At 54.0% G+C, this 16,746-nt stretch overlaps 1 protein-coding gene across 1 annotated transcript; it reads left to right on the top strand.

Moving 5' to 3' along the window:
- The first annotated feature begins 7,282 nt into the window (after positions 1 to 7,282).
- Positions 7,283 to 14,035, top strand: LOC116961200. The gene is made up of 10 exons (XM_042801434.1): positions 7,283 to 7,309; positions 7,821 to 7,906; positions 8,646 to 8,719; positions 8,828 to 8,939; positions 9,135 to 9,235; positions 9,567 to 9,687; positions 10,923 to 11,002; positions 12,475 to 12,592; positions 13,219 to 13,333; positions 13,502 to 14,035. The coding sequence occupies exons 1-10, from the start codon at positions 7,283 to 7,285 to the stop codon at positions 13,949 to 13,951; spliced, it is 1,284 nt and encodes a 427-aa protein (XP_042657368.1). The 3' UTR covers positions 13,952 to 14,035.
- The last annotated feature ends 2,711 nt before the right edge of the window (positions 14,036 to 16,746 follow it).

Here is a 16,746-nt window from a genome sequence, read left to right on the forward strand (position 1 = left end):
CACCACCAGGATAGCAAAGCAAAACAGAGAAGGGCAATCCTTGCAGGTCCAGCCAACACTGGGTGAGGGAACCTCGGACCTGCAGCAGCTCTGCTCTTGCAGCTCTCCTTCCAGAGCAGCTATGAGACTTAAGGCATCGGGCCAGAGCGAGCTGCTGGGAAACAACCTGGGAACTGCTCCAGCCTGTGCCCATTTCATCTACAAACCCACAGGCTCCGTCCCCCCACCCCAATAACATGGGCAAGTCTGTAAATCCTGCACTTGGTGCCCTGGCAGCACAGGTTTCCAAGGCTGCAGTTTCTCTGCTGGGTGCTAAGCCTTCACCCAAAATCCTCCTGGGCACAGGACATTCCCACTTCACAGCACGCTCCAGAGAGAGGAGTTGTGTGAGTCCTGGAGCGGAGGTGCCCAAAATGCCCATAGGATGGCACAGCAGAAGGGGAACAGGGTTCTTGGCGCTGTTGAACTGAACTGCCTTGCATTGTTGTTCCCAGCCCTGGTGCTGGCTTTGATCTGGAGGTCCCTTAAGGTGCCCCGACGGTGAACAGCATCACCAGGCACTCCAACACTTTCTGGCACACCATGGAACCTCCAAGTTTCACTAGTACGCCCTGGGGCCCCCCAACAGTCATCACCCCTGACCCCTGACCGATCCTCACAGACCCTCCGTTCCTCACTCAGGTCTCCTCCAGTGTCCCCCTGGCCAATGTAATCCCCTGCCAGACCCCCACCATCGCTGACACCCTCCTGAGGAGACACTGTCCCTGGCACTGCCAGAGCCCTCCATTCCTCCCCTGCCCTCCAGGCAAGCTCATGTCCTCTCCAGCCCCTGGCATATCAGATTACCCTCCCCCTGTGCCCACCTGTATTGAGTTTATGTGGCAATTGGTACCAGGGGAGAAGATGCCAGAGAAGATGCCAGAAGCTGTCCCCATGCCTGACAGAGCCAGTGCCAGCCGGCTCCAACTCGGACCCGCCGCTGGTCAAAGCTCACCAGCAACAGCGGCAGCGCCTCTGTGGTAACATATTTAAGAAGAGGTAAAAACTGCTGCGCAAGAGCAGCTGGGAGAGAGAATATGTGAAACAACCCTGCAAACACGAAGGTCAGTGAGGAAGGAGGGGGGAGGGCGTGCTCTGGGCACCAGAGCTGAGATTCCCCTGCAGCCCATGGGGAAGACCACAGTGAGGGAGGCTGTGCCCTGCACCCATGGAGGTCCATGGTGAAGCAGAAATCAGGAGTGAAGTTGAGCCTGGGAAAAAGGGAGGGGGTGGAGGGGAAGGTTGATTATTTTAGATTTGTTCTTATTTCTCTTTATCCTATTCTGTTGTTCATTGGCAATAAATTAAAATTAATTTCCCTGAGTTGAGTGCTTTGCTGGTGACAGCAATTGCTGAGTGATCTCCCTGTATTTATCTTGACCCACGAGCTTTTTGCCTGGTATCCCCCCTGCCCCGTTCTGTTGAGCAGGGGAGTGATCAAGCAGCCGGGTGAGCTCCTGGTGTCCAGCCAGGGTCAGCCCACAACACTACCCTGTTTGCTCACATCCCCTCGCTTCCCTTCTGCAAGCTCCTGGACCCTCTCCATGCCCCCTATAAGCACTCATGTCTGTAGCCTTCCCCTCCCTGCCCACCCAGAGCACATTGCTTCCCCTCCAAGGCTTCTCCAGCCTGCCACGCGAGCTCGCAGCTCCCCTCCATTCCTTGCAGTGCCTGTTCACACCTCTTCCTGCTGCCCTCCATGCTTCCTCTGACCCTCCATTTCTCCTTTGTCCATGCTCACATCCCTTTTATTCTCCAGTCTGGCTCACCCACGTGTCCTCACGTCCCCTCTTCGGATGTTCAAAGTCCCTTCCTTCTCTCCATGTGTGCTGACATCTCCTCCACTGACCCCTGCCTGAGCTTGCCCCATGTCGGATCCCTTCCCTTCCCAGGACAATGGCTCAGGATTCCTCCCTTCCCCTCCTGCAGGCTCACAGCTCCTCCGCTTCCACTGCCCAGTGCTCACCTCTCCTCCGCTGCCTTCCAGGTGCCCTCAGGGCTGTCCTCCAGGCACGTGCTAACCCTACCTTTACAGAGCCTTGTGCTCCCAGGTGTCCATGGTTTCCCCTTCAGGGTACTCCCTTCCTGGGTGCTCCCTTCCCTTCCCCTCCCTATGCCTGCTCCAGTCCCCCTTGGGGCAAGAAAGGGGTGAGCTGCCTCTGCACGGCCACCCTGAGCGGGGCTGCTGTGCCCATGTGCTGCTCCCCACCACCCCTCCAGATCTGCAGCACACCTTCCTGCCCAAATCCCTGCGGATCAACACCCTGCTGGGCACAGGCTGGTGATTCCAGCCAGGAGCTGGCCCCAGGGGCCTTGATTTGGCATTTCCAAGGGGGCTGAGAGCAGCAAGATCAGGAGCTCCTGCACCAGCATAACCCCTCTCGACCCCAGCACTCCCAACCTTGGCATTTCCCTACCCTGGGGTTTCCCTAGCTCCCCTCAAGCGTCACTTGTCTGCAGTCATGCAGGTCCCTGCAGTTTGACAGCTCACACCTCTGCCCCCCTGCCAGGAAGGCCTTGGATGTTCCCTGAAGCTCTTGGAGTGCAACGTTCCCCACAAGCCTAAGGGCAACTGAAACGTCACCTGTGTGTACCTAGAAAGGAGGGCGAGGTGTCCTGCCCACCTCCTGCAGGGTCAGGTTCCTGGAAGAGGAACCACCAGCCCCAAGGGCAAGTTGTCTGCCTGTGCCTGCTCTGCCAAAGGACAGGCTCTCTGGAGAGGAAGGGCAGAGCCAGACCCTATGTTCCTCTTCCACCTTTCCTGGGGGACTTCATGTGTCTCCAGCCTCGTCAGAACCTCTCTTGCTTAGGGTGGCAAGATGCTACACTGTCAGGGAAAAATTCCCTCTTAACCTTGGCTGAGACCCAGTGCCAGCCCCTGCCCAGGACCCAGGAGAGGCACCTCAACATCATTTGGATGTCCCTTGCGACACTGCAAAAGAGGACAGGGAATGGCTGTTTGCAGAGCAGGAACAAGGAGGACAAATCAGAGGTGGAAACACAGGCAATGTCACCGAAGATCCCAGGAGCCCTCTAGTGAAGGTACAGCCATTTTCACAACATTCAGCCCCAAGGCCTTTTTCCCAATCAAGTCAAACTTTGAGGCTGCATCCCTTGTCTACTGAAGCCAGTGGACATTTTCATTTTCTCTTTTTATGCTTTTTATGCCTATGTGCTTGGGAGATAATCCTAATGCTTCAGATTTAAAACAAACCTACAAAACCATCCAGAGAAATTAATATTCTATTCACAAATGAAAGTTATTGGTCATGGTAATAGAAGTAGGGTAAATAAAAAGACAACTGGTAGCTCCTTGCTCCAGTGTGTCTGTGACTCGCTCCAGCCACTGGACTTGAAGAGCCCGAGTCAAACTCCAGGGCAAGCACTGCAGGTGACGGCTAAGTTGTATAGGGTGAGCAATCAATGCCCTCCCCACAGCCCATCAATTTTTCTGTCCTTTGGCTTTTCTTGTCAACTCTTCCCTCACGATCATATGGGCAGGCAAGTGTGAGAGACAAGTGCATTGTAAAAAAGGAAGGAGTCATTTGCAAAAATGAAAGGAAGAGCCCACTGAAGTAACTGAACAAGCACATCTGAAGGGCTCTTTCAAGACTCCATTTCCAGAGAGCTGTTTTTCTACCCTTGACACCATCACTAATGTCAATCTGTAGCACGTACTGCTCCTGCTCTCATCTGAAGCTCTTTTCTCATCAAATGAACAGGAAGTCAAGCAAAAATGCCCGGGAGCTGGTTGAAAGGAAAGCCATGGGTTTCAACCACATGCATTTCCAGTGGTTTTTTTTTGAACAGGTTACCCAGAGACAAATATCTCCATTCTTGGAGGTATCTGAAAGCCCTGGGCAACGGGGTCTACGTGGTCCTGCCTGAGCAGACAGATTGGGCCTCCCTCTGAGGTGTCTTTGGTTACAGCCGCATCCACCAGCGCCGCGGCTGGGATGGTGCTGAAGGGTGCTGAGCCCGCCGGCTCCGCCTGACTTGTCTCGCCCTTGCTTTTCAGAAGTCACGAGGATTTGGGAGAGTGTGTCTGCGTACAAGCGGCAGCAGTTTGCGCTGAACAAGGTGGGGCTTTCCTCCTCTTCCTCCTGGTACCTGGATGACTGCAGCAACCCAGGCGCTCCCCTGCCCCAGCGTGGGGGCTCCTCGGCAGGCTTCTGAGCTCCTCTCAGAGGACTCGGGAGCTCGCTTCTCTTGGCCTGCCGTCATCAGCGAAGCGCTGGGGCAAGGCATGGCCTTCCGCAGTGCCAGCTTTCCGTAGAGCTCCTGGCTCCCGTCCGGTGGTCTCGGCTACAGGGGAGGCCCGGAGAAGAGCTGCCTTCCTTGGCTGGAGCCAAACACCCCTCTAGCTTGGGATCCCGTTCCCAGCGGCTTGAGGAAGGAGAGGGCACAAGTATCCCGTCCACCGTTTGCGCCAGGCCTTTGCTGTCCTCCCTGGGAGAACGCTGACCGGAGCAGGCAGCCTCCTTGCTGCTCCAGCAGAGCATCTCTCCCCGCCGGTGCCCGCGGCCGCTCGCTCCGCCATTGCCGCCGCGCCTGCGGCACGCCGGGGCCGGCAGGGGGCGCTGCGGGGCCGCGGGAGACGGCGCACGCCCCCGGTGACTTCCGCTGAAGGCGCATGCGCAATGTGGGGAGGGGGGGAATCCTGCCCCACGGCATCCTGGGAGCTGTAGTCCTCCGAGCGCCCAGGCGCGGTGCGGGGGCTGGGACGGAAGACTGCAACTCCCATCCTGCCGCGGGGCGGGGCTGCGGCCCAGCCCGTTGCCATGGCAAACCCGCCCGCAGGCCTCGGTCCCCCGCAGCGTGGCCCGGCTCCTGTCAGATCAAACAGCGCTTCAAAGTCCTCTCTCTTCCAGAGGCAGAAGGGAAGGGTGGACCCGGCACAGGGTGAGCGCTCGGAAACACCCGCCTGGACACCGGGTGCCCACCCAGCCGCCAGATCCCGCAACACGACAGGAGAGAGAAAACACAATGGAAGGCTTATGGGTCAGAATGAGGACAGGGAGATCACCCACCAGGAACTGTCACAGGCAGAACACACTCGACTTGGGAAAATTAATTTAATTTATTACAAATTAATGACAGAGTAGGATAATCAGAAGTAAGAACGAATATTAAAGCACCTTCCCCAGCATGGAGGGGGAGGCCCTGTAGACACAGTTGTTTGTGCTGTAGGTCCAGAGAACAAGAGGCAGGAATCAGAGTTTATTTTGGGTCCTGCAACCTGAAATATCAGTGCGGGAGGACCGTATCCAAGTGGGACATGAGCACTCCTTGTCTTCTCAGTGGTGTCGAGAGGAGAGTGGGATGTCCCTGGCAAGCACTCTGGAAGGCAGCGCGATTTAGCCAAGACAGGCAGTGTCCTCTCCACCTCCTGCTGCCGGGGCAGCCTCTGCCTCCTCTTTTCTCCCGCTGCCAAAGGGGGCACTTAAAGCTCCACCCGGGGCCGTGTCCCCCTGCCCACACTGAGGCCTCAGAAATGGCCTCAGGAACCTCTGCCCAGGTTTCCCCATCCCACCTGAAGAAAGAAGACATGGAAAATTACAAATTGCCAGTAGCAGGAAAATCTGTTCACAGGAGCGCTTGATGTAATACCTCATTCGTAGTTCTGCTGAGGAATCTGCCTAACGAAGGAATAAAGGTACACTTTATGATTAACAGGCTTGAGCCTTGAGCCTGCCTGCTTACATGATTTAGGTACACTCCTGTCTATGCAAAACAAGATAATGGAAGAAGGAGGCTGAAGCCTGCCGAACTACCAGATGCAACTGGTTTTGTGCTCTCAGCTGTAAGGGAAAGGGGAAGACAGAGCCAAGTTCACAGAAATGATGCTGTGATGAAGATGAGAATGATGAAGTAAACGACCACCCGGGGTCCTAGACCCATCTAGACACTGTGGTGCACATGCGGAAGTAGGCGGCAACATATTATAAAGATACCTTGGAAAACTAATGAATATTGTAATTAGTTCTTAGAAATTACGTGAACATGTAAGTGAACTGTGTATAAATAACATAAACTCCACTAGGGTGGTACACACATTACGAGGAATGATCCCCTATGCGTCCGCGTCAAATAAAGACGACCTGCTTAATAGCTATTATGGCCATTGAGACTGAATTTTCAGCTTCACACTGCTCCCTGAGGGCTCCAGCTGCCCCTGCCCTTGCCCTTGGATCCCGCTGTCTTGGTGGGCTGCACAGCCCTTGCGCTTTTCTGCCTCAGGCTTCCTTTTGAGAACTTGGCCCCTCAGCTGCAGCCCACAGCCTGGCTACATGGTGATGGAGACCTGCTCCTGTTCCGGCACGGCCTCTCACCTGCCTGTCCGCTGTGGAAGAAAGTTGATCCAGTGAGCTGAGAAACAACCATAATTCTGCAAAAACTTCCAAAGAAAGGCGCCAGTCGTGCAAAGAGTTCACCCAAAAAAGATCTGCCCGGGTGGAGTTTCTTGTGAGTTGGGAAGCAAGCGGTGGGGAGAGAGTGGGGTCCTCTGGGCTACAGTTCTTTGGAGGAAGGGCTTGGCTTGCTCAGCAGCCCTGTCTTTCCAATTCTCTCTCCTCTGGGTTGAGGGGGAATGCTCAGCTGAGTTGCAGCTCTGGTGCCTGCCCGCCCGGTCTCCACAGGCAGAGTGCTCTCTCAGTGGAAGCACTGGTCAGTTCGAGCTGCCCAAGGTGCAGCCAGACAAGGGAAGGAGGGGCCCTGCCTGGCTGGCAGCTCCCTCCCTCGCTCACCATTCTGGGGGGATGTGGGGTTATTTTGCTGCAGCAGTGAGGCAAAGCCAGGCTCTGGAGCTGAGTGTGGTGGGACCTGAGGAAGGGTGTGATTGTCTCGAGGTTCCGAAGGGCTTTGCAGCGAGCCCTGTCCCCGCTGGAGGGGACATTGGTTATGTTCAGGACGAAGGCCTTGCAGCCCTGGATGGGGAGTGTGTCCATCCCTGCCCTGGCCCCCCAAGCTCTGCCCTTGTCCCGGGGGCTCTGTGCTGCTTTCTGCATGGGGCCATGTCCGTGAATCCTGCAGAGAGCCGTCTGTCCCGGCTGCCCTGCCACAGGGCTGCTTCCCCTGGAGAAGGGGACTGTGGAGTCCCCCACCACCACCATTGCCTGCCCCGCTGGCGGTGCCTCGGCCCTGGAGGCTTTCTGGTGCCCTCTGGGGCTCGCCAGCTCTGCCTGACTTGTCTCGCCCTTGCTTTTCAGAAGTCACGAGAATTTGGGAGAGTGTGTCTGCGTACATGCTACAGCAGTTTGCGCTGAACAAGGTGGGGCTTTCCTCCTCTTCCTCCTGGTACCTGGATGATTGCAGCAACCCAGGCACTCCCCTGCCCCAGCGTGGGGGCTCCTCGTCAGGCTTCTGAGCTCCTCTCAGAGGACTCGGGAGCTCGCTTCTCTTGGCCTGCCGTCATCAGCGAAGCACTGGGGCAAGGCATGGCCTTCCGCAGTGCCAGCTTTCCATAGAGCTCCTGGCTCCCATCCGGTGGTCTCGGCTACAGGGGAGGCCCGGAGAAGAGCTGCCTTCCTTGGCTGGAGCCAAACACCCCTCTAGCTTGGGATCCCACAGCCAGCAGCTTGGTGAAAGGGTGCAAGACCAGGGCAAGTCTTGTAGCGCAACCGTGGAGCTCTTGTTCGTGCTAAGGGAGGGCTGCTGGTGGGTGAAAGACATGTAGAGGAGAGAGTTTCCTTGAGGCAGCTATGCTGCGCAGTGGGAAGGCATTTGTGAGTGAGGAGCTCCCTTCCTTGGCCTCATCTGCCACCTCTCTGTGCTTTCTGCAGAACCCATGGACAAAGAGTAACGTGATGTCAGACAACGAACCTGCTGCTTTCCACGTGCATCCTGGGGGCATCCACGTGCTGCCCATGTGAGTACATTGGCTTGGCTTCTCAGCTCCTGCTTGGTAGGGCTGTGTTGCCAAACCTTGCCTGCTCTGGAGGTTATTGAGGAAGGGTTCCCAGATACCTCCATGTGTGCTCTTTCTCCTTCTTGACCCTGACTGCCCTCCACTGGATAGCTACTGTGGAAGAAGGACTGTGCTTTACCCTCCCGATGTGGTTATAGACCCAGATGGGGTGATGGCAAAAAGAATTTCAAAAGACAGCTTCTCAATTTTCCTGTGTGTTGGTTTGTAGCCAAGAAGCCTCTCTTCAAGGTTGGTTAAATAGCTGACCTGTACAATTCTTGTTGGAGGCATTTCCCCAGCTTTCCTGAGACAACAGTACACGAAAAGTCTCCAGAATTACTTTTCCTTGGAGCAAGGGGAAGAAGAGGAGGGAGGTGCTGGCCCAAAGGGAAGCTGTGGGTCTCTGCAGAGCTCCGTGCTGGGACAAGCCCTGCTGAGCAGGTCCACCTGATGAGTTGTGGGATCAAGGTGGCACTGTACAAACCTAGAGCATGCATCAGGGAGGGACTACCAGGGAGCTGGGGGACTCTTGGCTGTGCCACACAGTTACCTGACAGGAGTCCTCCAAGGTGGCAAACAGCCTGGATGTGCTGCTTTAGAAGAGTAGAGGCCATGCGGGGACTGCCAGCCACATCTGTCACCGGTAGCAAAGGGAAGGTAGAGCCCTTTCTTCCAGCTTCTTCTGTTGGCTTCTTTCCAGGTTTGAGATTAAGCCACCCACTGGAAAAACAGCTGATGGCTCTTACCCTGCAGAGGGATCCAGGGAGAGAGAAAGTAAAGGCTGTCAGTCTACCAAGCGGGGACTGAGCAGGTCTGCATCTCCGCTTGCCTGGGCGGTCCCAAAACGCTCTTCTGAAGAGCTCTCCTCTTTTACGTTTGCAGGGAGCCCTCCTGACAAGAGTCTCCACCATCAAAAGCAGCGATCTCCAGGCAACTTGACAGGGGCCAAGGAGGCAAAAGGGGGACGAGACAGTAGAAAGAGGCCTGTGCACAAGTGAGGCTCTTGGGGCAATGAGGGCAATGGCATGGTCTTGTACTCGTGGCAGCAAGAGACTTCTGTCACGCACGCTGTCTTCATTAGCACCAAAAGGCAATTAGCACATCTCACAAGGAACTGACGTGTTCTGGCTGGAGAGCAGGCTTTGTGAGACACCGTTGTCAGCTTCATGCCTTTTGTCCTTCTTTCCAGTGGAAAGCTTAATCAGCTGTTAGCCAGACTGAGCGCAGAGTTCCAGTCTGAACACGGGAGAGACTTGGGAGAAGACATGGCTAAGAGGCAAGAGAAAGAAGGTGAAGCAGTGGATGAATCCTGACACAGGCTTGCAGGTTTCCTTACTGCCAGGGAATGGAAGCAAAGGCTATGCAATGTATGCCCACTGCTCCCAGCTGCAGTTGATCTGCTGAATGATACCTCCCCACTCCGTGCCATTATATCCCTTGTGTATCTTTCATTAGAGCGCTTTCGGAGAGGACCTGAGACCTTCTGGGAAACGTAACTCCAAGGGGATGAGGATTACAGCCACAATTTCCGAGCCAGACAGGGCAGCTCTGCATGTGCTTCTTGTCTGAGCTGCCACAAAGATGCCGTTGTCTGACGAGGTTTCTTGTGTCTCACTTGCAGGGAGTCCTTTTGAAAAGACTCTCCTTTATCTTAGGAAGCTTTCCCCCATGACAATAGCTGGTCTGAAAAGAAAGGAGGGCAAGGCTGAGCAAGCCCTGGGAGTCAAGCCTCCTCCAGCAAGGTGAGTGTGGAATAATTACTAAAATGGCCAAAATACAGCAGTGTTCACACATTAAGGAAAAGTATAAAATCAAAAGATGTCTAGGGTGAAACACAGCTGCAGCTGGTATGCGAGGAATCCACCACGTCATCTGCGATTCCCGGGACAATATTGCTTGCAAAGCAACACGGGGGATGAAGTGGGCTGGAGAGCTCACGGTCTCTCCCTGGGATGGTACAGCAGGTACGGGAACGAGGTGGTACCACAGAACTGAGAAGCTGCACACTGGCCACCCTGAGCCAACATCCTGTAGGATTTTGATGAAATGCTGGCCTTTGTGCAAACTTTGCTCATTATAATGTCACTATAATACCAAAACACACCTCCATCCCAAAGGCTACCTGCCTCCAAGCTGTGACCACTCTTGAGTCTGCGCCATGAGTTTTTGTAATCTGTATGTTTAAATGTGAGGCAAGAGAATTTTACACCAATCATAATGTTTATGACTGGCGTCATTCAAACTCAACCTTGAAGGTAAAAAATAGTGTAAAAATAGCCCGGGGAAGAGGGGAAGGTGGGGGAAGACACCACCGTATGAACTTCTGGGACTAGTCAACAGGCTGAGCCTCTCTTTCCCTCCCCATAGGGACGCCTTTGGGTAAGACTTAAGAACTTAGAAATCTTTCTAGAAAGTCTGTTTTCCATTTTTATAGCCTGCCTGTATTGTTATAACTTTGTTGTGTGCTTTATATATACTCTTATTTGCATGTGCTTTCCAGACAGTGTATTTATCACTGTCAATCATAAGAACCTCTGTATGTGTCACTTAAGTAAACTGCATTGTTTAAGTAGCTAGTTATTTCAGTTTCTCATTGAACGCCACCAAAGAGTGGCCGTGCTAGTTCATGAGCACGACTAGACTGAAGGTGCAATGCACTATTAGTGTATCTGAACCATAACAGTTTAATATATTGGACCTGATTGGACTGATAGTGGTGAATTGGTTACCACTCAGATTTTCTGCCTTAACCATTTCACATGACAAATGAGAGGCTTGGAGAAACACCCTAGGGGCGGGGGTGTGCTCTTGTCCTTGGGGAGTGACATGTTGGTGATGGGCACGTTGCCCTTACCGGCTCTGGAAGGCTCTTTGGAGTGTCCCAGGGGTGGGCATTTTTTTGCTGGGGGGCAAGTGTGCGGTGGGGTTTGGTCAGACTCTCGTGTGAGCTTCACATTTGTTGTCTTCTGGCTTCCAGGTCTGAGTTTGCCCAAGCACAATCTGGCACTAAGCGGCCTCTCAAGTCGCTCCAGCAGCAACACGTGGAAAAAGGCACAGGTAAGGAGAGTGAGAGAGAAGACAAATTAATGGAAGGTTCCTGACACAGGCTCTCAGGTTTCCCCTGTGTCCATAGTGCCAGAGGCAGAAAGTCTTTCTACAAGAGGATACATGGGACACTAAAATGCCCATCTTGTGGTTGCATTTGCCACGAGTAGTCTTCAGTGACTCACTATGGAAGAAGACTCTTGGTCGGCGCGATGCTCCAGGTTGGGGTTGGTCTGCTGAAGAACACACCCCCACTGTGTGCCACTCCCTGGTGTGTCTTGCCCGTTATTTTTTTTGTTTGAGGCTTGTGCTTGTGCTGGAGGGTGACAAAAAGGTGTACAGTCCACCCTGACTCTGAACAGCAACTTCTGCCATTAACTGGAAGGAAAAGGAGGGTTGGTATATCCTGGGGTTTCAAACTCCTTTCAGTTCATGAGTGAGGTTGTGAGGAGAATCATGGACTCCGGCAACGCTATAAGAGTCAGAAATCAAAATCGTTTATTGCCGATACAAGTGCACTTATATGTCTTCCTAGCAACTGATCACACATAAACAAAAGGCTTGATTGGTTCCATGCATTCTTCACACACTGTTCACACGCCTAAGACTAACATTTGATTGGTTATTACCCCCTGTCCACAATACACCCAACAACTCATTGGCTACAAGTTAGTTACGCAGTCCTAAGCCTGTTGGTTAATTAAATCTTACAAGCACAAACACAATGTTCTATACACTTTTAGCTCAAGGTAGAAAACTTTCCACTGTTTAAGAAACGGCCAGATGTTTTCCATTAACCATAGCCTGGCACGTTTTCTTCAGGCAAAGCTCAGCATCCTTATCTTGTTTTTCTGCATTCCTGTTTGCTTCTCCCAAGGCTTCTGGCCGACGAAGGTCAAGAAGTCCTCCTCATTCACCAGCTGTACAGCACTCTCAGTTCCAAGTCTTGCTCTTGTCCAACGCGGCCATTGTCCTCCAAAAATGATCCCACAAGGTTGTGTTGGGAAGATTGTCAAAAGTCACCAAGCCTGTGCACTAGCACCGTGGCAGCTTGGGGGCTGGTATCTTGATCCCTTCTGTTGGAATTGCTCACAGACTCCTCAGAAACAGTGTCTTTGGGCTGACAGTGCCCACAGTAGCAAGAGTGTCTATAGGAGCAGTGCCTGCAGCCTGGGATCTCTTCCTCTTGGGTTGTTTGCCCTAAAGATGCTCTGTGAGGTGTCCAGCTTTTCCTGGCAAGACCTGCTTTTCCGAAGATGTCCTAGGGAAATGGAATATTAGACAAGGAATACCACAGAAGTGAAAGTTGCAACCTAGACCTGCAGAGTTGGATGAGATACAGCGCTTGCAGCTCCCTCCAAGAGAATCAGGAGTTCTGCTACCGATGATTTCCCAGCCAGGTGGAGAAGCTCTGCATGTGCTGCTTGTCTGAGCTGCCACAAAGATGCCGTTGTCTGAGGAGGTTTCTTGTGTCTCACTTGCAGGGAGTCCTCCTGAGAAGACTCTCCTTCAAAGGAAGCTTTCCCCCGTGACAATAGCTGGTCTGAAAAGAAAGGAGGACAAGGCTGAGCAAGCCCTGGGAGTCAAGCCTCCTCCAGCAAGGTGAGAGGCTTGGAGAAACACCCTGGGGGCGGGGGTGTGCTCTTGTCCTTGGGGAGTGACATGTTGGTGATGGGCACGTTGCCCTTATCGGCTCTGGAAGGCTCTTTGGAGTGTCCCAGGGGTGGGCATTTTCTTGCTGGAGGGCAAGTGTGCAGTGAGGTTTGGTCAGACTCTCCTGTTGGTTTCTTGGTTCCTGGACTTGAGGGTCTTCTTCACACTCACTTTGGGGGGAACAATACTCTGCTGTGCAAAAGGCGTTGGATGCTTTCCTGCAGGATATAACTGTTCTCCCCACATTCCTGTCCCCTTCTTGCACACTGTGCCCCAGCAGCAAAGCCCCTGCAGCCCCCAGCTCAGCAGGTTGCCCACCAGACAGTCCTTCCAGTCACTGTCACTTGGGGCATGTGCGGGAGACAGTCGCTGCAGATGATGCAAAGAGGGCCCAGTCCTGAGCACCCTGAGCACCTCATTCTCCGTGTAGGAGAAGGTGAGGAGCAGGCGACGCAGTTCTGCTGCACAACCCGCTACTGCTGCAGAGGCAGGTGCTCAGCTCACAAGCCTCTGCTCACAAAGGAGATGCAAGTACGTCCAGTGGTGCCCAAACTCTGTCCACTCTGTATTTTTAGTGTACTACCGGTGACTGAGGGGAGCTCTGTGCAGGAGGGGAAGAGCAAAACGACTGGTCAAGGCAAACCAAGATCTGAAATCCCTGTTTGCAAAGGCCATCAGAGAGTGGGACAGGTATGTGATCTCGCCCCTTGTCACCCCTGTGTTGTGGTGAACGGTGGAAAAGTGCCATTACAGCATTTGGAGCAGGACGCTGCAGCCAGAAGGGCTCGGGACGAGGCACAGAAACCCTCCAGTACCTGACAGTAACAACATCTGCTTTGGTGTCTGTGGACCCTGCAGGAGGTATGCTACCTGTGCAGGCAGCAAGAGGAGCGAAATCTCCAGGCAGCCTTGCTGGAAGAGAAGGAGAAGCAAGAAAGGGCTGAGCTGGCAGAACAGCAGGCCTGGCAGGCTCACATGGCTGCCCTGAACACCCAGGTACTGGCTGCACTTTCAGCCACGCAGAGGGACGGCATTTCTCTCCCCCAGGCAGGGCTGGCGGTGTGGAGGCCTGCAAGGCAGAGCTGTGTTGTTTCCCTCAAATTGGGGCAAAACGAATGTTGGCTGGGCTGGGCTGGGCTGGGCTGCACAGGGATATTTTCTTTGCTGGACACCCAAGCCAAAACGCACTCTTTATTTCCCCACACATGGCAGAGGGGAGCGTCTGCTGTCTTGAAGGGGGTGCCTGACAAAAGAAAGGCAAAGGGGGCTCTAGAAGAGGGACGAGACTACCAGGTAAGAAGATCATAAAAAAAGAAACCAAGAGTTCCCTGGCAGGAAACTGCTGCAGCTCGGCTGTGCCACTTGGGAAGCGCAGCGAGCCCCTGGCCCGAGCCTGACATCCCCACGGGCACTTAGGGCAGTGATTCCCCTAATGCCTCTGCTACCTCTGCAGCATCCCTGCTGCAGCCCCCGTGGGGCTGGTGCTTTTGGGAGAAAGGCCCCTGCGCATTTGCCCGCCGTGAGGCGTGGAATCACGACTTTACAACCAGTAAGGTTATGCAGTAGGTATGTTTATTCAGCACTGGGCGCACGGGGGAATAATTTCCTCCACATGCACCCGCGGAATAGAGAGGGACTATTCCAATTAGTTCCGAGAAATCTTTAACATATCCCCCACCCCAAGTCCTCGGCGCCGACCCTCCCCTGGCAACTCCCATGTCATCAGATAAACGGCCTGGCTCAGCAAAACACAGGGCATGTCCCGACAAGCACAGGGCATGTCCCGACAAACAAAGGGCAGGGCATGTCTCACCCCCCCAGGTGCAATGTTTCCTGAGGGTGGGAGGGGACCATCTGGTTAATGTTTCCGTAGATCAGCCGCTTCAGGAGTGCCTCTTGCTTTTCAGAAATGCTACTTGTTATAAATTGAGACCACAATGGATCATAATCCAATTATAATTTTATTAATTATAGCAAGTAGAATATGAGCAAAGACAGCACTGGACGGCAGGGGAGTCTGCGCTCCGCCAACTGCCGTACTGATCAGTTCAAACAGTTCCTTTTTATACATTTTTACATTCGTGGTTGTCTTTGATCAGTACCCCTTCTGCTTGCACAAGTATCTGGTTTGTGTAAGCAATTGCGGTTATCTTGTTTCACAGGTTATCTTGTCTCACAGGTTATCTTGTCTCACACAAGCGGTGTCTGGCAGCTATTTGCATAAGCAGTTTTTCTGTCTTTTGCCGCCTAACCTTTACATTGAGCTTAACATAAATTTCAATAAACAATACCCTTAGTTCATAGTTTCTTACACTACTGCTCCGCTCCTTCAGCCTACTTCAGGAGAAGGGAATATGACAGAGAGCTCCGAGAGAGAAGGGAGGTGTGGGGACGGGTAGCAAAGCGCGTACCAGTGAAGACCTCGCTGCAGCTGTCAGGATGCACAGTTCCTGCCACTTGCTGGTGCGGGTCTCATGGCAGTGAGTCAGCACTGGGTCGAGGATCCTGACCCTGAGCCATGGGGTTGGATACAGCATCCTCCAATTCCTCCTGGCATGGGAATGCCCCTGGTCAGCCCCTGCCTCCAGGTACCTCTCTGCAGCTCCAAGCCAGTGCTCAGGGCTTGTCCCGAGCAGGGGACAGTGGATACCGATGGGAGCACGGGGTTGTGGGGCTGGGGCAGGACAGGTCTCACGCAGGGCACGAGAGCACCTTTGTCCCGTCTGTCGCAGCCACATAATCTTGCCAGCAGTCCAGGCGGGGTGTTGGAGGTGGACAGTGCCCGGCAGAGAGAGCAGAAGTGTTGCAAATACCTTAATATTATAGTTTGAATCCTAGAATATTATTTCGATTTTAGTTTAAAAAATGACTTTGATTTAAAATGGAGTTATAGCAGCTGTGACAATATAAGGTATGTTGAGGCCCTTAGGAACAGATAACTAGTATGGTGTTTGCTTTAATCACTATAGGAATTGTTATTAACTAGTATGGTGTTTGCCTTAATCACTATAGGAATGGTTATGGACTCTGAATCAAAACAATGGGTACTGATTACGGATCTTGAGTTAAAATGACTATGTAACCAGGACTATGTAACCAGGACTATGTAACCAGGACTCTGCTGAAAAAGTGTATAAATATGTGGTGTTTTGTACCTATTGCTGAACACGTCTTTGGCGGAGTTATCCCCCGTGTTCCCCAGCACTGGAATAAAGAAGTCCCTGCTTATCTGCTTTGTGTAGGTAAGTTCTTTCGCCATTGCGACCGCTAACAGAAGGACGGGGAAGAGCAAAACCCCTGCAGGGCTGGTGGCCAGAGCGTGGCTGGTCCCGCATCTCTCTGAGCAGAGCTGGTGCTCTGCCTTCCTGTGCTGCCCTGCTCCCCCCAGGCAGCAGTGGAGGACAAGAGGCGCCTCCTGGACTGCCTGGGAAGGTACTTTATCTACTGGCATTCAAAAAAAGGAGATGCTGCTGCAAACCCCAGGTGTGATCCCAGAGTGATTTGTAGGGGCAGGGTCCTGGGACCTACTGGTCCTGAAGGCTTGGGCAGACGGTTGCGGCCGCTTTTGTGCTACACGGCTGCCGCTCCCACCATGTGGCCTCCAAAACCACCTGCTTCAGCCTTGGGGGCCCCCCAATACCACCCACCTCCCAGGTGGGGACCGGCCCCCGCCCCTGCAGCCCGGGGACACTCTTGGGGGAAGGAGAGGAGGTGCCCACCGGCCCTCACTCCCGTCTCTCGCCCAGGCTCAGCCAACCCGTGCCCACTGCCCAGGCAGGAGCAGCCCTTCCCCGCAGCCTGGGCACCCCCGGCAGACACGGGCATCTCCCCCACCTCACCTCCCGGGAGCCAGCCTCCTCCTCAGCCACCAGCCCAGCAGCTCACCCCGCGGGGAGCGCCCGGGCTCCTCTGCCCGGTGCTGCCCTGGGGGGGCTCGGGAGCTGCGGGACCCCCCTGGCCTGGGCAGCTCCGGGGCCAGCTGCGGCACCTCGCGCCCCACACCCATCAGGGCAGAGCGGACACCCCGGCCCCCCCAGTGCTGCCGCCGGGCTGCCCTGGCCACCAGCACATGGAGAGGTGGTTTGCCCGGCTCAGCCTCTGCT

The sequence above is a fragment of the Tyto alba genome, unplaced genomic scaffold (genome assembly GCF_018691265.1).
Source record: "Tyto alba isolate M040663 unplaced genomic scaffold, T.alba_DEE_v4.0 Super-Scaffold_34, whole genome shotgun sequence".
NCBI classification, from domain to species: domain Eukaryota; kingdom Metazoa; phylum Chordata; class Aves; order Strigiformes; family Tytonidae; genus Tyto; species Tyto alba.

What these genes read in the sequence shown, in the direction of transcription:
- LOC116961200 (XM_042801434.1), top strand. Translation starts at nt 7,283, where the DNA reads ATGCTACAGCAGTTTGCGCTGAACAAG. An exon ending in AGCAGTTTGCGCTGAACAAG is followed by an intron (nt 7,310 to 7,820) that starts GTGGGGCTTTCC and finishes TGCTTTCTGCAG; the next exon opens with AACCCATGGACAAAGAGTAA. An exon ending in GGCATCCACGTGCTGCCCAT is followed by an intron (nt 7,907 to 8,645) that starts GTGAGTACATTG and finishes GCTTCTTTCCAG; the next exon opens with GTTTGAGATTAAGCCACCCA.